The sequence below is a fragment of the Perissodus microlepis genome, chromosome 14 (assembly GCF_051167445.1).
Source record: "Perissodus microlepis isolate ML-2025 ecotype Zambia chromosome 14, ASM5116744v1, whole genome shotgun sequence".
Taxonomy (NCBI): Eukaryota; Metazoa; Chordata; class Actinopteri; order Cichliformes; family Cichlidae; genus Perissodus; species Perissodus microlepis.
Window position 1 is genome coordinate 16,243,867 of NC_140474.1, and position 26,245 is coordinate 16,270,111.

A 26,245-nucleotide genomic window follows, 5' to 3' on the forward strand; every position below is an offset into this window, starting at 1 on the left:
CCTGTCACGTCAAGTTATGTGAAGGCTACAATAAACCCATAAAACAATAAATTTACTCATGTGTATCTTTGCCTCAAGTGTTAGATTTATCTGCGACAACAGCCGTGAACCTCAGCTGTGCACTCATGTCAGTGCATGAAAACACTTATCATCTCCTTTAATTGCCATCTTTGGTGTTTCCTCCACAGATTTGTTGTCAGAATTTTTTGAGTACCTTATAATGTCCTAAATAAAGCCCTAAAAAGATCTAGATGCATCATTTCTAATAAAAATGCATTTCTATACATCTATTCTTCTGGAATTTTATCTCTATCAATAGAATTTGGGCAACACTGCTGTGTGTTTAGCCCCATTGCCTCACAGCAAGACGTTTTTGAGTTATGCAACATTTCTGTGTGGAGTTTGCATATTCTCCCCATGACTTTTACTTCAGGAACTCTTTGGGACTGTGTGAACACATGCATGTTAGATTGATTGGTGACTTTAAGTTGATCTTAGATGTGAATGGCTGTGTGTTTCTTGTTAGGCCTGTGGTACATGTCTAAGGTTTACCCCGCTGGGTTAGGCTCCAGGCCAACCGCAACCCTGAAATGGATAAGTGAAAGAAAATGAATGGATTGATAAATACAATTTTTGGTTTTCAGACCTGAACTCAAACAGTTTTAGTGTATCGGAGACACATTATTAAAACCATAAAACTGTGTGCTATTTTCACTTAAATCATCGTCAAGCCTGTAGACTCCTGGTGGGGCATAGGGCCGCAACAACACCACGCCAACGGACTCTGTTCTGGACCGTTCTCTTCAGCTGGGTCCACATCATTTCACTTTACTTCACTGTTTTCACTAGAAAAAGAGTAAGAATTAATTTGTTAGTGATTTTAAAGCTTTAGGTTATCCAGTTTTATTCTTTTAAGGTAGAGACAGGCTCTGTTTTCTTTTCTGATTATAGGATTCATGCTCAGCTAATACAATATGTTTTCATATTCAAAAGCTGAATATTAGAAAAATATAAATCTTTACTATTTCTTGAAAGACAGCAAGTGAGTGCAATTTACAAATGCTGAACTAACCCATGGAATTTCAGCTAATCTTTTAAAGCACTTTGATATGAGTTAAATCCACTGTGTTTGCATTTTAGTTTACTATTGATTGAGAATGCATATTTTGATATGCTATTTTGCTTCCATTATTTTGCAGCAGTGAGCAGAGAGGCCAGGCCAGCAGGGTGGAGTGGATGTTGGTCACAGGCATTGCAGGGTCTCTTTGACATTTGATTGTTGTGTTTTATTTCTCAGTGGACGCTCTTTTAGCTTAGGAGGAGCGCGCTTGCAACGCCAGCGGAAAAGACAGAGATGTACGCCACATACCTGCCTCGGGAACAAAAGAGATCGATCTCCTTTACATGGGTGCAGATCGGCAAAATGTAATAGAAAATTACACTTCTTGTTCTTGTGCCTGGTTGTGCAATTTGCCGTTTCTCTCTGCTCCTGGAGGGTCTCGCTTGATTTGTGTTATATAACAATGGAAATGAAATAATGCTGTTACTGGTAGCAACATAGTATCAATGATTTAATAGCCCATAAACACCATGGGTGAAGTGAGACTTCTTGGCTTCATATTAGGCTTCTCAGGGTTTAGGTCTCCATGGTAACAGCTAAGAGCCTCCCTCAGAGACTGTCATGGCTTAAAACAAAAAACAAAAAACAATGAGGAACGTGTGTGTGTGTGTAGGAAGTGAGATAAATAGTGTAGGGTAGTGTGCCTCAATTTTTTTGTCTTCATGATTATGCATGACTCATTGTCACTCCTCTCTGACCCTCTTCAATGTTGTAGTTTTAGTCTGATGTTAGAGCGATTATTATCAGAGAGGACTGGAAACCAATCACAGCGATGTAGTGAATGTGGCCTCTCGCTCTTCTTTGTGCCTCGTTCTCATCCTCCCATTTGTCATGCTGCTAAAATGTTATTGCTCAACATGTCTCTTAAGCATGGTAATGAAACTGTGCAACCACTTACTCACAACTAAATGAAATTCATTGGTTTGATATGGATATGAAGTTTGAATTGCACATGATGCGCTCTGTGTATATAAAGAGAAGTGTGAATGGACTCTGCCATGGATGCTTGCGTGCGGCTTCATCAAAATTCTGTTCGTGAAGGCAATCATCGACTCTGACTCCCGACCATCATCAGTCACCATCACGCTACCTGCTCTGTCTCTGAGGCCCCACAGCAACCACCAGTCTTCATCACACGCATTCTCACACACGCTGATTAGATCATGAATCCAGATTTTGTTGCCTCTAAAATCCCCTCCCAGGGGTCCAGTGGTGAGAAAGAATGAGAAGAGTTCACAAAGCAAGCCGTGCAGATCTGTTACTTTAAGCTACTGTGAATGAATTGAGTTGTGTTTTTTCTAATTATTTGAAATTTTAGGAGCTGGAGTTATTTGCCTTTTTCCAAGAATTTCAAGTTAATAAAATCATCGTTATAAGCAAAGCACAAAGTGTCAAACTACTATCTCGCTACACTCTTTTTAATATCAAACAGAAGAACTGGTCACACCATGTCAGGGTTACTATAAATTTCTTTGCTCTACAAAACAATTTCCCCAAGGAGTTCCAGTTTGAATAGTCTTGAGTTCAATTTGACTCATTTTATTTATATAGCACCAACAGCAGTCATCTCAACGTGTTTCATATTGTAAGGAAAAAACAAACCTTTCAATATTAGACAGAAAAGTCCAATAAACACCACCTCCAGACAGACAAATTCTCTTTTAATGGGAAGAGACCTCCTGCCATGGCCGGGGAGGGATCAGGGAGGGGCGACCATCTGCTGTGACTGCAGGGCTGAGGAGAAAGAGAAGAGAAAAGAAACTATAGAAGAGACACGTTAATGACCGGCATTAGTGGCATGTAAACACATCAGGAGTGAAAAGGGGCGAGTGGAGAAGAAGAGCTCATTGCGTCATGGCAAGTCTCTCATTCCCTGCCTTTACCAGCACTGCTAAGGGATGCTGCAGGGTGACGTGATCCATCCTTAACTATAAGCTATGAGTCAAAAAGGAATTTTTTGAGCCTAATCTGGTTGCACAGGAGAGGGGCCTGATAGCCGCCTTCCATTACTTTTGCAAACTGTGGGAACCACAAGTCACAATCTAGCAGTCTGAGAGTTCTCTGCTGGGGTGATATGTTGTGTTGGGGCCTGATTATTCAGGACCTTGTATCTGTGTAGAAGGCTTTTAAATTCAGTTCTGGGTTTAACAGGAAAGAGAAACAGTCTCTCTTTCTAGTCGCTATTAGTAGTTTTTCTGTTGTGTTCAGGTTCAGCTTTTAGAAAAACCTGATAAGAGGGAATTACTAAAGTAGAACCTTGAAGTATTAAATGCATTAACAAGTTTTTCAGCATCACTCTTCAGCGTTTCTACTTTTAGCAGTGCTGCACATTTTACTGCAACAGACTGAGGTCACTATGTGTTGTAACTCATCAGCACGTCCTAACCCTTATTGATAGTTTAAGTAATGCTTTGATGCTTTTTCTTCTTATAAAATACTTTAAAATTCTTTAATTTACTTAAGTGCATTTCTTCTTGGAGTGACGTTATACTAGCAGAAAAAATAAAAATATTAATGATGGGCTTAGACATTTGTAGATATTTCCATTAATGACCAGCTGAATAAATGTATCTAATTAAGTAGTTGGTGAGTGCATATAGCAGCTAATTATTACAGTATGTAGCAGACTAATAAAAAGACAGAAATTCTCTCTAAACTAAACCAATTTGAAGCACATAGTTCTTGGACATGCTGTACCTCATAGAGGGTCATAATATTTGTCACATAATTCCATTAAAAATACTCCAGAAGGCACCAGCAGCACACACACTGCCATGGGGTCCAGCTCAGTGCCACAAATTAGTGGAGTTGAAGTCTTGCCGACAGCTATTGCTGATAACGTTGTCAAAGCAATCATAACTCTATCCCTGAACAAAATACAAAGGGAAGAAATAAATCCCCTGGAGAGATGTTTGAAAGCAGAAATTCACTGTAGAGACCCAAACCATTTTTGTACCAGGCTGTGAGCATGTTAAGATTATCTCTGGAGTAGTTAAAAGGGTAAGCAGCCTCAAGTGGCCACTAGATGAACTGCAGGTTTTTGGCACTTCCAGTTGGCTTCTTTTGTCAGCCCCTGTGGTTGCTGTTTCAGTATACCCCAGTAGCAGAAATGAGCTAAATACATTTATTAAAGTGCTGTATTAGCACAGTGTAATTTGAAGGGCTCTTTTATGTTAATTTATATCAGTTGCTGACAACCTCCAGTCATTGAGAATTTCCCGACATGTTGGTAAGTGGCTGCCTGAGCTTGCTGTAGTTGACCTGTAGTATACGACACTACAGGTCAACTACAGGGGACCACAACAACCTGTAGTTGACCTGTAGTATACGACACTACAGGTCAACTACAGGGGACCACAACAACCTGTTGGCATTCAAAGCAATCACAAGAATGTTTCTGGTGTAGCACTACATACCTCTTTGCGAGCAATTTCACTCAAGCACAAGTAACGTGCACATTTTTCTCTAGCAAACTGTGATTGCCAGGAGATCACCCACTGGTCTCTAGGCCTGTGACGCTGAGGCCGTAGGAGAAATGTTATAGATGGTGTGCTTTTTAGATCTTTTTCTAGACAGACATTGTGATGTGGTGCACTAGGGAAGGAACAGGCAGAATTAATGATTTCCACATAATATCCCAGCATGCCACAGCAGTGAACCAGTATGAAGAAAATGGAAAGCAGCCATCATGAAGGCACTTGTGCTGTCCCTGCTGCGAGTCAAAATATCTGCTTTGAAAATGTTCAAAATATATTTCTTAGTGTTTTAATTTAATTTGTTAATCTTAATCCATTTTGCCTATTGGGCAGTTTTGATGATTTAAAATCATTTTTACGACAATGTTTCTGAACTTTTTCTCTAGATGGCTTTTTCTTGTACTTCTATTTAGTAAAAAAGCTCAGTGTTTCTCTCACCACTAGGTTTTTTTTAATAGACAGTGTTGTTAGAGAGCTTTTAGATTTCTTTGGCTTGCTATTTGTTTTTGTTTTTTTAACCATAGCCGAGAGAAGTTAAACTAACTGCTCAGCTCTGTACATCGAGTTACTATTTGATGGGTCATCAGGTGTGTCATCACAGGGAAGAAAGGGAAAGTCCTGTATTCACATGCAACCCCAAAGAGGATTTAAAATGTGCAAAGGAAAGATTGGAAATGATGCTGATAGTGTCTGATTATGACTTACAGTAACAGTGGGGCAGTAATGGAGCCCAAGTGGAGCAGCGCTGCATGCAAACTCAGCGCTCAAACGAGAGTATTAGTGTAGGTGTAGGGAAATGTTTGTAAAGTAGGGCAACTCTGTCGGGGAAAATAAAGATGGATGAGGAGCAAACTCATCAGCAGAAAGAAGCCATAAGAAATGCTGTCATACAGAAAGAGATGGGAGATTGAAAATATTAAAGCAAAATTAATAAACTGCTGAATAAGTAGGTGATAGTTCTCCGTCTTCCTCTGCTCCTCATGCTAAGAAAACTACACAAGCCTCATATTCAAATGAATACGAGCCGTGTTTACTCATGTTCTGCCTGTCTGACAGTTGAAGGGGAAATGTCAAAAGATGATCAGCGAGTATCAGATTCAATCTCAGCTACTACAAATGAGATGCAGACTGATATCTCTGACTCAGCTGCAGTCGCTGAGCTACCGTGTGTGATTTGTCAAAAGCGAAAAAAATCTAACTTGTAGGTTTTAGAGTATCCACAGATCCTCGTTCAAACGTTAATGAAACGTGCTGATAGGATTAAAGAAGAGAGACCGTGAATGTTTTGCTTCAATTACAGCTTCAAAACACATCAACAAATGGATATACACAGAGCAAAAAACTGAACTGTTAGTTTCTCGAGGTATTTTACACCATTAATCGTGTTCACATTAGTGTGGCTGGATCAGAAAAATGCAAAACTCCTGGCCTGCAAATGTCAGAGATGTGGGGTTAAGTGCAATAAGAAGTCCGATGGCTCACTCCTGTAGTTAAGCGATATTTTAACTGTAGGCCCATTAATGTTTGAATTGCAGGGTTTATGGCTTTCTGTCTGAACCTTAGCTTGGAGATAATTTGAGATGCCTAGTTAAATACTGACAGATGTATGAACACATATTTACCCTGCGACATTCAGATCAGTTTTTCTATTATTACATCTGTTTTTAGCCCTTTTTCTGCCTGGACAAGTCTTTTACATATTACATCCAGTGTTACCGTTCCTGTACAGTGGAGACGGATGGAGAGAGGATGGAAAATAAGTATGTGTAAAAGATGAGCAAACAGCTTTTATTTTAATTAATCCTCAAATTGGCATATAGACCAGGAGGGGATGACTGTTATCATCCAGGGCGTTTTATTAGTGTTTTATTAATATAGTCTTCATTCTCTTGGATTTGGAAAACCTTTTAAATGAAATATCGATGCACCTACAGTTATCCCTAAAAGTTTAAGCAAGCTGGCGGTCTTTTTTTGAAGTTTGTGCGCTTTGCCTTTTTAGCTGGAAGAAACACAACAAACGAGGAGCTGGAGAGCATGTTGGAAAGTGACAACCCAGCCATCTTCACCTCGGGGGTAAGTCTTACAAAAAAACAAAAAAACAAAACATAAAGAATGCAGCGGGGGCGCACCTGTCAGTCACTACTTCCTTAATTTTGTACCTTCTTAGATAATTATGGACAACATCACCCAGCAAGCAATGAATGAGATCGAGACGCGGCACAATGAGATTATCAAGCTGGAAAACAGTATCAGGGAGCTTCACGACATGTTCATGGACATGGCCATGCTGGTGGAAAGCCAGGTGAAAACACTGATCTCTCTCTCTCTCCCTTTCTGTTTCTACAGCTGTGTTGCTTGAGTCTCGGCCAAATGCATGCAAATGAAACAAACATGCAAATGCTCAATATGTTTATAACTGACAATCCATTTGCCAATTGATGCATAATGACTGGTTTCTACATGCAGAAAGGGCCATCTTGCCATTGCAGCGGTTCAGTAGCTCCCCGTGTTCATTAATAGTAAAATCATTAATCAGCTCAGCATGTTAGCATGCTGCTCCTCCCTATTAAAGCTCAAGTAACTACACGTCTTTCATTTTGCAGAACGGTTTTTAAGTGTATTAGTGTAATTGAGGGCTTGTCTATGCCAACACAGTTGGAAGGAGGTTATGTTTTCAGCTCCATCTGGGTGTCTGTTTGCAAACTATCTCAGTAAATTTAGACAGTTTTGGGGGAACAGATCATTTTTGGCTCAAAGATAAGTTGATTGGAGTTTGGTGATTATCTCCACGTGGGATTTCTGGCTTTGGACTGGTTTTTTCTTTTTTTTTTATAAATAATTCTCCTGCTGCGATCATTAGCTGGAAAATAAATCTGACATCTACAACTTTCAAGTTGGCAACTTAACAGAGTCACATTTTGTTAAAGCTTTTAATTATAAATAAACCTTAAATATTTCAGGCTTTAGCTTCGCGCATTTAGAGCTGTTCAGAATTAGTCTTTTTATTATGTTGCAAAATTTGAATGCTGCACATTAAAAAGCGTTCCAAGCCTCGTGGAGTGAACAGTTCCCTAATTTTCCGATACATATTCGGGTTTTCTTTAAGTGTTGAGTTGCCTTTTGTCTCCATAGCAAAGTGTGGAACTTAAGGGCTGCTCCCTGCGTGTGTGTGCGTGTGTGTGCGTGTGTGTGCGTGTGTGCGCGCGTGTGTGTGTGTGGGTGTGTGCGCGTGTGTGTGTGTGTGTGTGTGTGCGTGTGTGTGGCTTAACCCCCACAGAGATGAACTATTTCCTTCATCAGAAATAATCGGCCTGAATTGTACAGAATGGATTCTGAGTTAGAGAACACTTGAAAATATGAAAAATAAGAAAATATGTGAAATATTGAAGTAAATCGTTACATGAAACTGATTTTGGTTACACTGATGGCACAATGCAATAACATTTAGCGGGAAAATGTCTAATAATTCAGTGGAAATGGGTGTTTGTATGTGTGTGCTCTAAACAGCTCAATTAACTAACCCTTTATGCTCTCAGTGCCACATGATTTAAGATTAAACTGGAGTGTGATTGTTAAATCTACCCTTCTCAGCTTTGCTCTCTCTGTCTCCCACTCTCTTGGTTTTCGCCTCTGTTTTCTTCTTCACTACACAACACTGCCCCCACTCCAATGACTCTAAGCTCTGGAGAACACAGAACGTTGTTCCCCTTCTAACACAGCAAGGTAATTTACCTCTAACTCGTGACTTTTCACCTGTGTGGACTTTGAATTGTCTTTGTTTTAGTGCATGCACAGAGAGCAGTCTGGGTCACTTTAGTAGTCATTTGATTTGTCAAGTGATTGTGGGTCAGTGCTAATGTGAAAAGTTATGATTTTTTTTCTTGTTGATTAATGCTGTTTTAATCATGGTTTGTTACCAATACAATGGAAATGATAAGAGATATGATATCACAGTTATTTTGTGTTCTATGACATTCATGTAATGATAGCTTTCATTAGTCTAGTCAATTTGAAACATATTTATGAAATCGAAACATTGCTGGTACTACAGATTTCTTCTTACTATTACCTTAATGTGTCTCCATCTCTGATTCTTGTGCAGGGCAACCTCGTGAACAACATTGAGTGCTGTGTTATGGAGGCCCAGGATTATGTGGAGCAGGGAAAGGACAACATCCCAAAATGCAAAAAGTTCAAAAAGACCAACAGACGGGTGATATAATTATTTCTTTTTCTCTTTTTTCTTCTCCTTCTTTCTTCTCTCTCCTACTCATTTATCTGTTATTCCTCCCCTGTCACTTGCCTCCATCTGTATCCGCTCCTCCTCCTCCTGCCTACACATCTGGCTTCCTCTTTATTCTTCTTGTCTGCATGTCCTCCACACCTCCTCTGTAACTAACTTCTTCTAGGGGGAAATGATAGACCGCATTGAGTACAATGTGGAGCACTCGGTAGACTATGTGGAGAGGGCGGTATCAGACACTAAGAAGGCTGTTAAATACCAGAGTAAAGCCCGGAGGGTGAGTTGCTTAAACGGAAAAACGTGCTGTCATGTGAAACGGTGGTAGTTAAAGTCAGAATCGGTGCATGTGCATAGTGGAGTGGAGTGGTTGCTGTGCATGCTCACCTGTCATGTATCTGTGTATGGACTGTGGTTATTGTGAGTGTATTTGAGTCTACAGCAATGACTTTCAGCCTCAGTATCTTTAGCATATACACTCACCGGGCACTTTATTAGGTGCACTTTGCTCGTGACCATTTGATACTACGGTGATTAAAGCGGCAAGTGTGCCAAGAAAATATCCTCAACACAATTATACCACCAGCCTAAACGGTTGATGTTCTGCTGCTGTAGCACATCATGTCGTGCCTCCAGAGATGCTCCTCTGCATACTTTAGTTGTAACAGCTGGTTATTTGAGTTACTGCTGCTCCCCTACCACGACCTTTAGCAGGTCATCTTGACCATGTCTAGATGACCTAAATGCCTAAATGAATTTAGTTGCTGCCATATGATTGGCTAATTAGATATTTGCTTTAAAAAGCAGTTGAATAGGTGTACATAACAAACTGGCCGGTGAGTGCCTATAAGAATCTGACCTAAGAACAATTCAATTTGGTAAGAAGAATGATCTTCATATTTGTATTTAAGAGGAAATGGAATAAAAACACCCTGTATGTATTTTTAGTTCAACCTTTACAACCAGAGTCACTTTTAACACATGAACACTACATTCTGGTGGAGAGGCATGACAAGGAGCCACAACAGATAATAGTGATTTTACATGTTTAGTGCATATACAGAAAATGCACAAACTGTCATCTTTGAATAGTTGTTTGCTAGTAAAGCAAGATGTATCATCTTACATCATGAACTCTGGAGGTTCACTATCTGAAGCTGATTGTTCCCATAGTATATAAACATTTGACAAATGCTTTTGAAAGGAATCATGACAGTCTTCCTTCTTTTAAACAATCTGCAACACAATGGAGCAATTCTGCCACCTCTTGGTCAACGTCTAACAAGGTGCTCAACATTAGATAAATTGCACACATCCAATGACTCAGTGCAAGGGTCATCTACATGGTTATTTCCCCATTTATAATTAAAGACTGCAAACTTTCTTTCTTTCTTTCTTTCTTTCTTTCTTTCTTTCTTTCTTTCTTTCTTTCTTTCTTTCTTTCTTTCTTTCTTTCTTTCTTTCTTTCTTTCTTTCTTTCTTTCTTTCTTTCTTTCTTTATTTCTGTCTCTCTCTCTCTCTCATGTTCCTCTCAATCCCCTGACTCATTATCTAACGCTGTGCTCTCCTTGTTCTCCCTCCCCATGGTCCCCCATCCAGAAGGTGATCCTGATAGGAGTTTGTGTTGCGATTTGTATCACCATCCTCATTATTTCGCTCGCAGTGGGACTCAGTTAGGAGCCTAAAAAATCATCACATGGCAGACAGGACAGTCATTATGAGTGACATGAATGCCAAAACACACACACACACACACACACACAACTGTTCATGTGTTAAATGTACTGTATGGTGGCCTCTGCAATGTGTGCAGTGAGCACTGCTTATGAACTGGGAAGCAAGTCATTGCATTACTGGTCTGAGGTCTGTGCAGCAAGCTATGAACACTCAAATATAATCTGCATCAACTTTTATTCTTAATGTGTGCTTCAGCTCCAGGAACGGTTTGTGCTTGGCCTGTTTGAGTTGCAAAGCTTTGTCATGTGCATGTTTCTCTCTATGTTGTCCCACAAACACAAATTGAAGATGTTTGCATTATTACTAAAATGGTCATCAAAATAAGCTTATTACCAATTAGTTTTAACAATGATGTATTACTAAAGGTAAAACAAAATAGTTAAACATTTTGGGAAATCCACTTTTGAGTCAGGTTGGTCAAATATGTGGCTTAGAGATTTTGTCGTTTCGCAGGCATAGTGACTTTATGGAGGAGTGATCAAGAATTACAGCAATCTCCAAAAATGTATTCTCCCTTCCAGGTTTTCATCTGTAGTGTGCATATCAGTGTTTATGCTTCTGTGCAATTTCTGCTTTTGGAAAAGTCTAACAAATATAAAACCATTGACTTGTGGTGATGTGTTAACAGCTGGGTGGATGTTTTCTTTTTTGTTTAGTTTTTTTTTAATAATTGTGATTTTTTTTTTTTAATCATGATTTTTAAGATACTGTAACAATGTAGAGATTTTATTTCCTTCTCACCCGATACATCCATGATATATCGATGAATCTGAAATGACCAGGTAAATTAAATAAGCTATTAATAGTTTATGAGTGAAATTAGGATTTATAACACACAAACAAATGTAAGTGTATAGTTGTAATTTTTTTTTTTTTTAGACAGAATGAGATATCTGTTTTCAAAAGAACGCTTTCTTTTAATTTAATTTAAGGTTGGGACATTTAAAAAGTTAGTCTGTTACTTTACAGAGCTTAAAATGAGGTAAAAAGAACCTCAGATGAATAACAACACATGACATATGTGTCATTATTTATTTTTTAAAAATCCAAAATGCAGAACCAGTGTGTGAAAAACTAAGTACATTCTTAATACTTTCAGAGGAATTAAAAGGGTAAGTAGCAGCCACGTGCTGCTAATCTAATGCATTTGATAGTGGAGAAGGGTTCTCGTTAAAGTCTATGCCTCAACGAGAACCATCCCTGTGTACTGCTCGGTCCCTCATCCTTCTCTGTTGTTGGGAACGAGTCTTGGGTCGCCAGGTTCTCCGTTAACGCTGTGCCTTTGATGTGTCCTTTCATAGTGTCGGGGCACTTTTCTACCTGAAGCTCAGAGATCAAGATATTTTCATTTCTCTGAAACAGGTCTTTGAGCAGAAGGATGACCAGTTCGAGGGCCTAGCACCGAAGGCCCTAACCCTAACCCCCCTAACCCCCCTATAGCATATCAAACACCTCATGATGATTTGGGTTTTGCAACCACAGAAGCTGGGCACCTTACAGTCACTGACAATGATCTCAAGCATGGCAGCAAAACGACAACAGAATGGCTGAAAAAGAAAAGAATCAAGGTGTTTCAATGGCCAAGTTAAAGTCCAGACTTCAACTAGATTGAAATGCTCTGGTGGAATAGCTGTGCTTCATTAAATGCGCATAAATCTCAACAAGCTGAAGCAATGTTAAGAAGAGTAAGCCAAAAAAACCCAATAATATAAAATACTGAGAAATTTGTACAGAAAATGATTATTTCAAGTTATTGCTGTTGGAGTTGGTTCTACAAACTACTGAATCATGTTGTTTACTTAGCTTTTCACACACTGCTTCTGCACTTTGCCTTTTTTTTAAACAAATAATGACACACTGTAATATGTCACATGTTTTGGTTTATTGAGTAAATTAAAATTGAATGAACTAATTTAAGTCTTTCTTTGTGGAATTAGCATGTTCTCCCCATGTTTGTCTTTCCGGGAACTCCAGCTTCCTCCCACAGTCCAAAGACATGCAGTTAGTGGGGATAGGTTAATTGGAAACTTTAAATTGCCCATAGGTGGGAGTGTGAGTGTGAATGGTTGCCCTGTATCTGTATGTTAGACCTGCAACAGACTGGTAAACTGTCCAGGTTGTATCCTGCCGCTCGCCCTCAGACAGCTGGGATATGCTTCAGCGCCCTCGCAACCCTGAGAAGGATAAGCAGTAGAGAATGGATGGATAATTTTAGTTTAGTTGTAATAACCAGATGATTTTGTTTATGTCCTGATATGTAAAACTTTAGAACTGCATGAGGGTGTCTCATAGAGAGAGATGATGTGTTTAATTGAACTTTTATTTTCTTCTTATTACACTGATGTGATGAGATGTATGTGACTCATAACTAAGGGCATATTTCCTTAAACAGTTTCTTTAAGAATAGTTGGAAACTGTGCAAGTCCACAGGATTCATTTGCTGCATGCTGAACTTCTTCATTAGAGGGACCTTTGCTAAAAAACACGTTTTAAAAGTTAAGTTTGTGTTTGGTGGATTTTTACTTTTTGATAAATTTGCAGTCTTGCTTGCATATTCTCGGTTAACCACTAGATGGAGCCAAATTGATGCTTTTTATGTTGTGCATGTGATGGCTTTAACCGCAGAGATGATTTCTGTTTGTGGCATGTGTATATGACAGATGGTATGAGCAAAATGCAGGATTTAAAGATTTCTTTCTTTTAAAAGAAGATGTAGAAATAATGTAACATTTTGGTCACACATTGGTCGCATTATTAGAACGAATTAAATTGCATTTTTTTCCCGCTCGGTTCTTTTACTTTTGTTGTAAACTGCATTTTGTTCAAATTATTATTAACTCTGTTCAAGTAAAGCACAAACAGTATAACTAACATGTTTTCTCTGCTCCCCATTTGCTGCTTTGGATGTTTTTTTTCTTTTATTTTTGTTAATACCATTCAGAAGAAAATTATGATTATTATATGCTGTATCATTCTGGGAGTCGTCATTGCTTCCATTGTTGGGGGAACACTGGGCTAAACCTCAGCCACGATCACACTAAAAAAAACACACAAAGTCACACGACAGAGCTAAAAGCAGAATAACACACATTTCCCATTTCCTGTTTTAACAAATGCAATCTATTACGTGTTCAGCAAAAGATACGTTACATAATGTACAATAAATTTTACACACAGTGTACAGGGCCAGAGGTGTTTTGTTTTTGTTTCGCATGAGTTGCTATTTTGTAAATGTGTGGTGCAGCAAACTGTTTATCAGAGTGTCGAGTGTTGTCAATGATATGATGTTTCTTGAATGAAAAAGTTACTAAATGAAATGTAACGCTATACTAAAACATTCCAACTTCCAAGTGTGACACTGATTCAGATGTGTCTTTTTTTTTGTGTTGTACAGGCAAAGTGACAGGTAACTCATCGGTTATGTTTTCAGAGCTATGTTATCTGTAGACCTCTGTTCATTTGCACATGTATTTATCTTTTTTGTAGTCTTCTTACTTTCTCTCTCTGATGTCTTCTACCTCCCTCTTAAAAGCCCTGCATGGTTTAGTTCACTGTAAAGTGGTGTTTTGTACTCTGTTGCAAAAGGGAACACATCAAAAAGAACATAGCTACGCTGATGTTGGGTATTTTGCTCGTATATTTAACACACTGCCAAACTTTTTTTCTAATTGCACATCTCTTGTAGTTGACAGAAGCAATGCTACTGTACTTAATTTCATCTGGCCTTACCGGTTGTGCAGCATTTTTGACCGTTGCTCCAGTGTTGAGTGTGATTGAGTGCATGCATGCATATATAAGATTTGAAAGGATATTTGCAAGTTCCTTGGTAGCTACATGTCTGAACATGTTGTATGTGAGTCGTTGGATGAAAACATGAGTGCTTGTTGGTAGCCAAATGTGTCTTTGTTTTCTAAAGTAATATAAAGCTCTCTAACACTGCCAGTATATTTAAATAAGCTGTTAAAGTGGAGTCTAGTCTGGTTGGATTAATGAAGTGACAAACCTTTTGTTTATTTCTGCCGTTTCTGTAAACCCCAAGGTTTAAACAGTGCATATTATCCTGTCAAGCTACTTCTACTGTATGTTTATTTCCATTGATGAACTCACTGAGTCAATGAATGCATCAGCATGAACTCAAAGTAGCCCCGTTAAAAGACTCATATCATTTTTGGGGGGAAACATCAGACAGCACAGACTGCAACCATGTTACCATGTTGCCTACTCAACGTGTTGCCTTTGTGTTGTATTGTAATGACATGGGTTTATTTGTTTAATGAGTCTTGTTTTTTTCTTTTTTTTAAGTAAAGTTTGTCCCAAAAAATTACACTGAGTTTGTACTTTGCCTTGCACACATGATTCCACAGGGGAATAATATATCCAGAAGTCCAATACCAGTGAAAAGATGAGTCCTTGAAGTTGATGTGTTGGTAGCAAATTATTTAAGCACCAGAATGTCCACAAACATGATTGCAAAATTGGAGAGGGACGTCAAACATTCAGCCTTCCTCCAGCCCAGTCCCAAACTGCTCTCCTTCACTGGTCTGGACGGGCTGTCTTGTCAAGATGAACTGACGATCCACAGGACTATGATGTCACTTTTTCTAGACAGGATTCTGATTTTGAGGAGTTCAGTCATAATCCGGCAGATGGTCGCTTTGCACCATTGACTCTTCAGTCAAGCACATACACAACGTTTGAACCTGAATGCACAAAGCAGGATTATTGCTGCACCAACACATCATTAGTAGCAAAAACCAAACCTGTCCTTAGCTTTCTATCAACAGCAGAAGTGCAGTAACCTGAAAGCTGGGGCAGAGCGGGACTTGTGGGTAGCCATAATACCGCTTTCAGCAATTTCTCGTTTTCTGCGGCATGGGAAAAATGCAAAATAAAGATTAAAATGACAAAGATCTGTTTAGACCCAAAGAGCTTGGAAAAAAAATGACTGGACTAAGTTTCTTGGAGATGTTTCACTGTGACGAGCCACATAATTAATACTGGCTTAGTGACCCTGTCAAGGTACCCAAGTAGGGTTTAACAACTGGGACAGTCTACCATTTGATTTTAGAACTGAAAGGTTTAGCCCATGAAACATCTTCACAAAATCTAAAGTGCAGTCGCTTTCTTTCCAAACTTCTTAGACTACCTGCATTACAGAACCTGCACAGACCTGTTTACACGTTTCACTGCCTCTGATGTGATCTGCGACACATCTGAATATGGACATGCTTCCACTTCATAGAAAACACACCTTCACTGGCAGCAGCACTCTGTGTCTAGGTTTAGCTTGCTGAATGGACAAGCTGAAACTAAAATGGCAACACTTGGGTAGCTTCATATGAGTTCTTCCAGGTTTATGCGCAGATGTATGTTTTAGGAAGCCCAGAAGACCACATCTGATGGCAAAACTGCATCACTGCTGCTGGTCAGATTTCCCTAAATAAAGTTGAAAATTGTAGCAGTCTTCTTTTATTAGAACTAGCAACTTCAAGAACTCAAAAAGGAACAGGCATTTATCTAGATGGTGCAGAAAAGTAACATTAACAACAAAGCCAACATTACCATCCACAAACAGCCAACTATATTATGTGTCCAGTGCTCAGTTCCATCTTTTAACCTATAGCTTGTGCTGTATTGTATCTATTTTTCCCTTATCCAGTATAGTGAGACGATGCCCCACACATTTATTGGCAATATTTGTTCAAAAAAATCAACACTTCTCTGGCATGTGACTGTTTATCCATTTGAACTGAAAGCAGGGAAGGTTGTCATGATGCATCTGGGTAACTTTTCAGCATATTATATTCTACTCAACAGGGGAAATTGCACAGCCTTAAAATCTGCAAAGGCAGTGATTTTGTCAAAATATGATGGAAAATTTGGGAAAGAAAAGGGATGTCTGCCCAATGAAACACCGGGAAGCTACCTGAGTAAAGTTAGTGGAGTTCTTTCAGTTTCACAAGTGTAAAGTATGACATATAGTCACACAATAAATAAGGAGAAGCGAGAATGAGTGCAAGTAGGCAGAAAAGACCATATGAAGAAACTTCAGCTTCCTTTTGTTTTTATTGTATTTCTTAACTTTACACTGAAGATTTGAAAATTGCAGTAGTATTTGTTCTTCACATGCTAACTGTCAAACCTGCAAAGTTTTTGTGTGTTTGCTTTAAGCTGAATAAATCCATATTTCAGACAACTCAGCATTAGCAACATGTCGCATGTTATCCGTCACGTCCTACGCCCCGGTTTAAATTTGTTTGGATCTGGTTACCCTGCACTCAAATCTACATTTAAACTTCTCATACAGAATTAAGAGTGTAATTCGTTTTACTTCCTAATGGCTCTTGTTCCAGTTTGAACTTGTTGTTTTTGTAGACATGAACTTCCTACCTACTTCCCTCTTCTAGGCGCAGGCTCTGTCCTTTTGGCACCTAACCTTATATTAGCTCGCTGGACTCTGCAATTTCCCGTTTTGTCACATTTAAATCAGATGACAATTACTTCCTCTGTAGTCTTGTGCCTGTTGTGATAATCAAATAAAAACTCAATCACTTCACATATTTAACAGATTTAACACAGAGAAACAGTACCAGCCATTCACTATCATCAGTTAACGTAATGTCTGTATGTGGCTGTGGTTGCTCTAATTTACAAGTTAAATGTAATTGTCACTGTCATCTCAATTACTCATTACACCAACTTACCATCATCTGCTTGTATTTTACCTCACATGAGTTGGTTTACATCAGTTACAACATTGTATTGTATTGTATGTCGTTTCATGACATAGTGCTGCGCTGCCTGGTACACACAGAACAAGACTGGAAGGACCTGCAGAGGGTGGACAAAGCTGCTAAGGGTGTCATCAGAATCACAGTGTATATGACCAAGATATGACAGAGATATACACTGTGACTGGCACAAGAAGACCAGCTGAATAATAAGGAAAATAACCCACTCTGAACACTACCTGTTATCCCTCTCCACTTTACCTTTTAGACTGATTTTATTACACCCTGCTACTGCTATTCTTACATTTTTTATTTATACTTTTATTATTCTGCATAGAATTGAAGAGCTGCTAAAGAGACTGCCGTTACCATTAAAATTTAAAAACTTAAAGTTCAGTTTTGAAAATGTAAATTAAATGGATAAAACTTTACAGTCAGTTTGAACATTCAGATATTTTACACTGCATACCACTAAAAGTATGCACTTTATTTTTTTTTTCTTAGATTCCAAATTAATACTTTGAGTTATTCTTTAGATTTCTTTAAACCCTTAAATTGAGCAAAAGTCTTGTGCGACCCATAATTCCTCTATATGTTGCATGAGAGAGACCAGAGTTTCACCTACTTTTTCTTTTAGTATTTGAAGGCATTTCAAAGTTGTACACTTAATGTTACAGGGTTTCAGGTTTGTGGATTTCCTTTCAATTTTTTTTTTTTTTTTTTTTTTTTACCAAGAAAGCTACTTCCTATTTGCAAAACTACTTTCACACCATCAGGGTCATCTTCCTGTAAAGAAAGAGATGCACCGAGATGCAGGAAATCATCAGTGAACACGTTTGCACTACTACTTACAAGCTTCTGGCTCGAGTGAAACAAGCAAACCATGCTTTTCATGCAGCATTTCATCACTTGAAACCACGAAATTCTCAATAAATGAATAAAATTGTTAGCTAAAGAGAACCGATAAATGGTTAAAACAGGCTCATGAATATAGCTGTTACATGGACTGCTAACTAAACATTTTAGATGCATGTCTGAAATATAAACCCACTACCAACTGATTAAAGATTTAGGCAGTTTGCTACAAAGGTAGGCTGCATGCACCGAGCGTAAGAGATAAAGCAGTGCAGGTGTTTATAAGGTGGTGCTGAAGGGAATTATTTTTAACCCATCTAACAGGGTTTTGAGGGTGGGGGCTACATCAGATGACCAAGGTTGAAAACCACCATCATACAGGATGTGGCCTAAACACTGCACAACTTTTAAAGGCACGAGCTCACACTTTCTCTCCACCCAGTTAAGGATCTTTTGACCTATCTGTTGTTAGCTAGCCAGTCATAAAAGTAAAGAAGTGCTCATCCCCAGATGAACAAGTTGAGGAAGCATGTAATGATTTCTTTGAATATGAATGTGTTAATATGTCAGTAACTGTACTATATTATCTTTTGTCTAAGATGTTTTAAAATGCTCATTCCCACAGTCAAAAATGCTGCAGCCTGCTTAAAAAACTGAAAATCCCACTGGGCCCTCACAATCTTAAATCTTCACTCTAATTAAAATACAAAATAAAGTGATGTATTTCCTTAAAACTCTACTCAAAAAACATAAATAACAAGGGCTGTCAGGTATAAATTACTAAAGCTTTCTAGTCTATACAATGTGTTTAAATCAATGTATAACTAACCTGCCACTGGATCTTCAACAGAAAAACAGTAAATTTAGGTCACAGTAATTAGTAATATCACAAGCTAACCACCTCCTATTGGCAATTTTATTAAAACTTTTACATAAATAATTACATTTCTATAAATATGTAACTTTATATAGTTGTAATTTCTATTACTGTAGCCCACCTGTAGATTAAAGATAGTTAATTTGCAGTAATAAAAATCTGAGTTACTAACAAAATGCTTGTATTAAGCATAATTATATGTTGGACCACTGGTCATAGACCCACATGATTCAATTCAATTCAATTTTATTTATATACCACCAAATCACAACAACAGTCTCCTCAAGGCGCTTTATATTGTAAGTTACACCCTACAATAATACAGAGAAAAACCCAACAATCATATGACCCCCTATGAGCAAGCACTTTGGTGACAGCGGGAAGGAAAAACTCCCTTTTAACAGGAAGAAACCTCCGGCAGAACCAGGCTCAGGGAGGGGCGGCCATCCTTCTCTCACCCGAAAGTTCTTTTTAGAACTTTCTGATAATAATGAATTACAGTAGTCCAGCCTAGTTTTTCAGCGTCACTCTGAGACAGGATATTTCTAATTTTAGAGATGCTGCGCAAATGGAAGAAAGCAGTCCTAGATATTTGTTTAATATGTGCATTGAGGAACATATCCTGGTCAAAAATGACTCCAAGGTTCCTCACAGTGTTACTGGAGGCCAAGGTAATTCCATCCAGAGTAAGAATCTGGTTAGATACCATATTTCTAAGATTTTCAGGGCCGAGTACAATAACCTCAGTTTTATCTGAATTAAGGAGCAGAAAGTTAGCGGCCATCCAGGTCTTTATGTCTTTAAGACATTCCTGCAGTTTAACTAATTGGTGTGTGTTATCTGGCTTCATAGATCGATAAAGCTGGGTGTCATCTGCATAGCAGGGAAAATGTATGCTATGTCTTCTGATGATACTGCCTAAGGGAAGCATGTATAATGTAAACAGAATTGGTCCTAGCACTGAACCATGTGGAACTCCATAATTAACCTTAGTGTGAGAAGAAGACTCTCCATTTACTAAATTTGTGACACGCCATTTCCTCTCCAGCTTACGAGTTATCTGCTTTAGGTTATGTGTTTGAGAATTATACCACGGAATCATAATTCTCAAACACGTGAGATGAGAAATAAAGGTTTTAATGTGAGGAGAAACTTTGCAGACTTATTGAAATGTGTGGTATATGAAGGGTATATGAACCAAAACGATACAGAACTGTCGATTAAAGGTTCACTTCATCTACTTTCTAAACAAAAGATATAATTTTTTTACTTGGCTCTAGTGTTTTAGTACATTTTGTTTAGGTTACAAAGTTAATTTCCTTAGCCGCATTTGACATATGGATTTTTTTCAGTACTATTAATACTTATAAACCACTTAGATAATACCACATATAAGTAAATCAACACACTTGTCATGGTCCTGGGTGGGTGACCCAGTGTTTTTGGTTGTGTAGTTTTACTTTTGATAGTTTTTTGTATTATGACTGTTGTTTTGGGTTTCCTAGGGTTTAGTTGTGTTCCCTCTGTTTGGTGTCTTCCCTTCTTGTGTGTATCCCCTTAGTGTAGTAGGTCTCTGTGTTTAGTCCGCGTCTCTGAGTCTGTGTCATTACGTGTATGTGTTTCCTGTTTTACTTTGAAGGTCTCTGTCTGTTCTGTGTTCTGTTTAGGTTTCCCCTGCCTCGTCAGCTGTTATGTCTCCCAGGTGTGTTTCCCTCCTGTTTCCCATCCCCTGATTACTGGTGTGTGTATTTATAGTGTGTGTTCACCCGTCCTTGTTGCTGGTTTGTCTGTGTTATTACCCTCCGTCTTCCTGTGTATTTTCCGCCGTCTTCCTGGACATTCTCCCTGCAAGGTATCCTCATTCATGTTCAGGTTTTGTTGTTTAAGTTTTAGTTTTCCCAGTTTAGAGTGTTTTCAGTTCTGTTTCTCGCCACCCTTTCTTTTGTGTTGTACTCCATTGTCACACTAAAGCTCGCTCACCTCAGAAACCACCTGCATTTTGGGTCCTTTAATAATTCACACGGCTTGCCCCGGCAACCCGTGACAACACTAAAATGTAATTGAAACTGAATAAATGTCCAAAGAGACCAAATTTTACTTTCAAATTTTAATTTTATTGTTATGCTGGTTTTACCTTTTGTAACCGAGGGATAGGTCCACTAATCAATGTGTTAATGTTTTAGTTAATACAAGATTCATTTACTGTAACTAAGGGCTCATTTACTTATTTAGACACGTAACAGTGATGACATTATAGACGAGAGCAACTGATGAATGTAAACGATACACTCACTCATATAGCTACTAAAATCTCCAAACGTATTAAAAGTTGACAAAATCTCACATTCACTTTCACAATGCATTAAAAACAGAAACAAAGAAATCAATATTTTACATATAATTCACAATAATCAATGCATATCCCTCGTTATACTACAGATAAGTATGAATCCCTTATTAGTAGGAAGTGATAATCCATGAAATCATTAATGTACTTATTAGCACTTATTATGAGTTTCCTTTGACCAAAATTCAATCCTGTCTCAGCGGCCTGGAAAGAGGTAGAAGCGCTTGGTTAGAGTGCATCTGTCTTTGGTTGGCATCTGTCTCAGTTTCTCAGAGGGAAAATCTTCAAAGCGTTGCATGACCTGTGTGATGAAAACATAACCAGTGACTGCATCTGTTTGCCTGCAGCACTATCACCAAACGAGTTTTCAGGTACTTACTTTTCTGAAGAGCTCGTCGATGTCGTCCTCATGAGAGCACGTGTTGAATACCTCCTTGATGAATTGGATCAGAAAAGACCCACGGTCTTCCTGTCTGTATGAAACGGTGTCTGCAGGAAATCATGTGAAAACAGAATGAGACTATGCTTGTGTGTTATTGGTGCAAATTTCAGATGCTTATCTTAATAATGGCAGAAATCTTTTGCATAATAAAACCCATCAGCAGACAAACTGACCTGGGGTGCTGGACAGAAGTGAAATGAAGTCCTTTTCTTTGTGCACATATCGAGTAGAGTCATCCACAATGCTGTTTTCATCAAAGCGGCTCTGTGACACATCATCACAGACCACTTTTGCACTGTCACTAACCATCACGGAGCCACCAGATTCTGCAACACACGCAGCATGCTTTTAATTCAGGTCCAAACTGTAGCTACGAGGACATTTGTGGATGTTGGTCAGATGAAATGATTGAAAGTCACCTCCTCTGCAGGCCTGGATGATGATGATCTTTGGTTTGTTTAGCAGTGCTGAGCATTTCTGTGAGCCCAAGTACTTGTAAATATTGTCAACAGGGAATTCATCTGGTTCCACTTCTTCTCTGTGATTGATACCGAGGACAATTCCCCGTTTCCCGTGAGACATAATCACCACAAACACACTGTCTGTCTCTTTGAGTTTGGGATGTTTGGAGAAATTCATCAGAGCCTCATCGATCATCTGATTGAACACAAAAAGTCCCAGCATCAGCCGTAATTTGCTAGGAAAGAATAAAAGATTAGTATTTAAATACCTTTCCAGTGAGATCTTTGTATTTGACCACTTCATAATGCAGAGATTGGAGAAGTTTATCCACGTTCTCCTCGTCAACTTCAGCTCCTTTTCGGGTTAATCTCTCATCAGAAAAATTTCGATTAGTGATTAGCAGGGCCACTCGACTGCTGATGGACTTTTCTGCCACAGGGTAAATCTAAAAATACAAATGTAAAGACAGAATATTTACTGTTATAAATGTAAAATTTAAGTGTATAAACTTACAAAGTATTCCAAATTTGAATCTTGTTTGTTAAAAGTGTTTGAACAGTCATGACAAACATTTTTATCGTTCAGCTTTGTCCTCCAGAAAGAGTCAGTTGTGGTGATGAGTTTGGACGACCAGCTTTGCTCCTCCTGAGACGCTGCAGCTGGAAAAAACAAAAGCACTGTTCAGACTTTATTCTGTACGATTTCCTTCTTCCAAACAGGGTGAACTCACCAGGAGGCTGACCACAGGACAGACCCAGCTCAGAGTAAAGTGTAGGATCTCTCTTCTCCAGGTGTTCGATCATCTTCCTGCTAGCTTTATCTCCTTTCCTCTTCACCATGTCGATGAGAGCACGGGCCATGTCTGCTTTGTTGCTGTTGTCTTCGAGCACAGAGTCTGTCTCTCCATCATTCAGCAAACCCTCTTCTAAAAGGTCATCCAGGAGCTGTTTAAGAAGGGCTTTTGATACCTTTTCAACAAACCGTCCTCTCACTCTGGCAAGCTCCTTATCTAGAGGGAAGAATGAGATCAAATAATCATGTCAAAATCAAAATCTATCACACATTAACACTTGGAAAGTGCATGGATCATGATACCTTCTGTCTTACCTGCCATCTTTCATAAACTTTACTTCACAAATTTGCAACCTGTGTCCTCCAGCATGTACAAATGATTGTGTGTTTGCCAAGATGTTTTATCTATTAATAGTTGTGTGGAAACCACACTTCCATGGAAGTGGTTGTAATCAAGTCAAACTTGAAATGCAACATAAAATATTTTCTTTTTCTTCTGAGCAGTGGTCTCTTAGAAATGAAGTCAAGACAATTATCTTTGTTTGCAAAGAACACATCTTTTATATTTTCTAAGAGTCATGTTCCTGAGCACCTCCTGCACTACTTGTGCTTTCTGTATGTTACGATTTGCAAACCTTTATGTGTGCTCATGTGTGCTGTGAAGTATTTTGGACAGCACTGCCTGATTTCCTAGGAACAAAGAGATGCCAATAAGTGGTTATAGAGCAGTTAATGAAATGTAAGATGTTTTTAAATTCAAGGATCAACTAGCTTTTGCATTTTTAACATTTTTATTTAAGCCTTAACTTGTATTGAACAAGAGTTCATAAACTCTTCTTCCTGTTTTAGTGCATAGGCAAGCTGCTGCTTTTGTGACAATCTTTCTTCTTGCTTTCATAGGTTCATCTGCTGCACGTTAGGCATATAAACTCTCCAATCTTGCATTTATAACTTAATTTATTTTCAATTTATTTTCAGATATTTTCACGCCTAACTTACAATAAATGCATTTTGTGTATACTGAATTATGATCAAAACAACTTACTTTAAAAAGAAGGCAGACATAAGGAACAGGAAGTAAAAGTGAAACTTGGGCTGCTGTCAAAGAAAACAGAAAGATGAGATAAAGCAGTTTACCGACAGTATCAATCAGAACTTGACTTTCTGTGTCCTTTGAATTACCACAACGTGTCAAGTCGTGTTTGAACTTGTCTGAACATTTCAACTCTACGATGTTTTAATGGCCAATATTATACGTTAATGACAAAAAATTTAAAAAAAATATAACATAACCAGAGAAAAATCGCCATCTCTCTTCATTTCATATAATAATTTTCTTTCCATCTACCGTTCCTTTGTTGAGTGTTTCCAATACACTGTACTATGCCTGTAGGGTTGACTGCATCAAGACCACAGATATTCTTATCTATCATTGCAAGATCTCGAAGAAGAGAAACAAGTTCAGTAAGTTTCAGTTCACAAGTAATCCCCCTCCCTTCACCTGCCTTACTTGGAAGTGTCTGCTCTGGGAAACTATGAAAACATGCCTGTCTACAGGTCCTTCTCAAAAAATGAGCATATTGTGATAAAGTTCATTATTTTCTGTAATGTACTGATAAACATTAGACTTTCATATATTTTAGATTCATTACACACAACTGAAGTAGTTCAAGCCTTTCATTGTTTTAATATTGATGATTTTGGCATACAGCTCATGAAAACCCAAAATTCCTATCTCAAAAAAGTAGCATATTTCATCTGACCAATAAAAGAAAAGTGTTTTTAATACAAAAAAAGTCGACCTTCAAATAATTATATTCAGTTATGTTAAGTTATCTCAAAAAATTAGCATATCGTGAAAAGGTTCTCTAAACAAGCTATTAACCTAATCATCTGAATCAACGAATTAACTCTAAACACCTGCAAAAGATTCCTGAGGCTTTTAAAAACTCCCAGCCTGGTTCATTACTCAAAACCGCAATCATGGGTAAGACTGCCGACCTGACTGCTGTCCAGAAGGCCATCATTGACACCCTCAAGCAAGAGGGTAAGACACAGAAAGAAATTTCTGAACGAATAGGCTGTTCCCAGAGTGCTGTATCAAGGCACCTCAGTGGGAAGTCTGTGGGAAGGAAAAAGTGTGGCAGAAAACGCTGCACAACGAGAAGAGGTGACCGGACCCTGAGGAAGATTGTGGAGAAGGACCGATTCCAGACCTTGGGGGACCTGCAGAAGCAGTGGACTGAGTCTGGAGTAGAAACATCCAGAGCCACCGTGTACAGGTGTGTGCAGGAAATGGGCTACAGGTGCCGCATTCCCCAGGTCAAGCCACTTTTGAACCAGAAACAGCGGCAGAAGCGCCTGACCTGGGCTACAGAGAAGCAGCACTGGACTGTTGCTCAGTGGTCCAAAGTACTTTTTTTGGATGAAAGCTACTTTTGCATGTCATTCGGAAATCAAGGTGCCAGGTTCCCTCTCCCCAGTCTGGAGGAAAGGCCAAAATGCCTGAAGTCCAGTGTCAAGTACCCACAGTCAGTGATGGTCTGGGGTGCCATGTCAGCTGCTGGTGTTGGTCCACTGTGTTTTATCAAGGGCAGGGTCAATGCAGCTAGCTATCAGGAGATTTTGGAGCACTTCATGCTTCCATCTGCTGAAAAGCTTTATGGAGATGAAGATTTCATTTTTCAGCACGACCTGGCACCTGCTCACAGTGCCAAAACCACTGGTAAATGGTTTACTGACCATGGTATTACTGTGCTCAATTGGCCTGCCAACTCTCCTGACCTGAACCCCATAAAGAATCTGTGGGATATTGTGAAGAGAAAGTTGAGAGACGCAAGACCCAACACTCTGGATGAGCTTAAGACCGCTATGGAAGCATCCTGGGCCTCCATAACACCTCAGCAGTGCCACAGGCTGATTGCCTCCATGTCACGCCGCATTGAAGCAGTCATTTCTGCAAAAGGATTCCCGACCAAGTATTGAGTGCATAACTGAACATAATTATTTGAAGGTTGACTTTTTTTTGTATTAAAAACACTTTTCTTTTATTGGTCAGATGAAATATGCTACTTTTTTGAGATAGGAATTTTGGGTTTTCATGAGCTGTATGCCAAAATCATCAATATTAAAACAATAAAAGGCTTGAACTACTTCAGTTGTGTGT

At 38.8% G+C, this 26,245-nt stretch overlaps 2 protein-coding genes across 3 annotated transcripts in view; one reads left to right on the forward strand and one right to left on the reverse strand.

Moving 5' to 3' along the window:
- LOC146373720 (syntaxin-1A-like) overlaps window positions 1-14,897 on the forward strand; it is a 73,032-nt gene extending 58,135 nt beyond the window's left edge. Inside the window, exons 7-11 of one of the 2 annotated variants that reach the window (XM_084951733.1) lie at window positions 6,596-6,669; window positions 6,764-6,898; window positions 8,699-8,809; window positions 9,006-9,116; window positions 13,515-14,897. In XM_084951733.1, the coding sequence (XP_084807859.1) occupies window positions 6,596-6,669; window positions 6,764-6,898; window positions 8,699-8,809; window positions 9,006-9,116; window positions 13,515-13,592 (509 nt within the window). In that variant the 3' untranslated portion in view covers window positions 13,593-14,897. The remainder of the gene's footprint in view (window positions 1-6,595; window positions 6,670-6,763; window positions 6,899-8,698; window positions 8,810-9,005; window positions 9,117-13,514) is intronic. The other variant, XM_084951732.1, reaches the window with a different exon arrangement.
- A 5,634-nt stretch (window positions 14,898-20,531) lies between these two features.
- Window positions 20,532-24,673, reverse strand: LOC146373721 (caspase a-like). The gene is made up of 8 exons (XM_084950797.1): window positions 23,395-24,673; window positions 23,018-23,296; window positions 22,858-22,946; window positions 22,556-22,732; window positions 22,245-22,482; window positions 21,999-22,151; window positions 21,763-21,872; window positions 20,532-21,684 (listed from the first exon to the last, which is right to left on the reverse strand). Exons 1-8 carry the CDS (start codon window positions 23,399-23,401, stop codon window positions 21,580-21,582), a joined length of 1,158 nt encoding a protein of 385 aa, XP_084806923.1. The 5' UTR covers window positions 23,402-24,673; the 3' UTR covers window positions 20,532-21,579.
- Window positions 24,674-26,245: the final 1,572 nt, after the last annotated feature.

Excerpts from the sequence above, each read along its gene's own strand:
- LOC146373721 (XM_084950797.1), bottom strand. Across the intron at positions 22,483-22,555 it reads ACAAAGATCTCACTGGAAAG|ATGATCGATGAGGCTCTGAT; the intron begins GTATTTAAATAC and ends GTGTTCAATCAG. Across the intron at positions 22,152-22,244 it reads CATCCAGGCCTGCAGAGGAG|AATCTGGTGGCTCCGTGATG; the intron begins GTGACTTTCAAT and ends CGTGTGTTGCAG.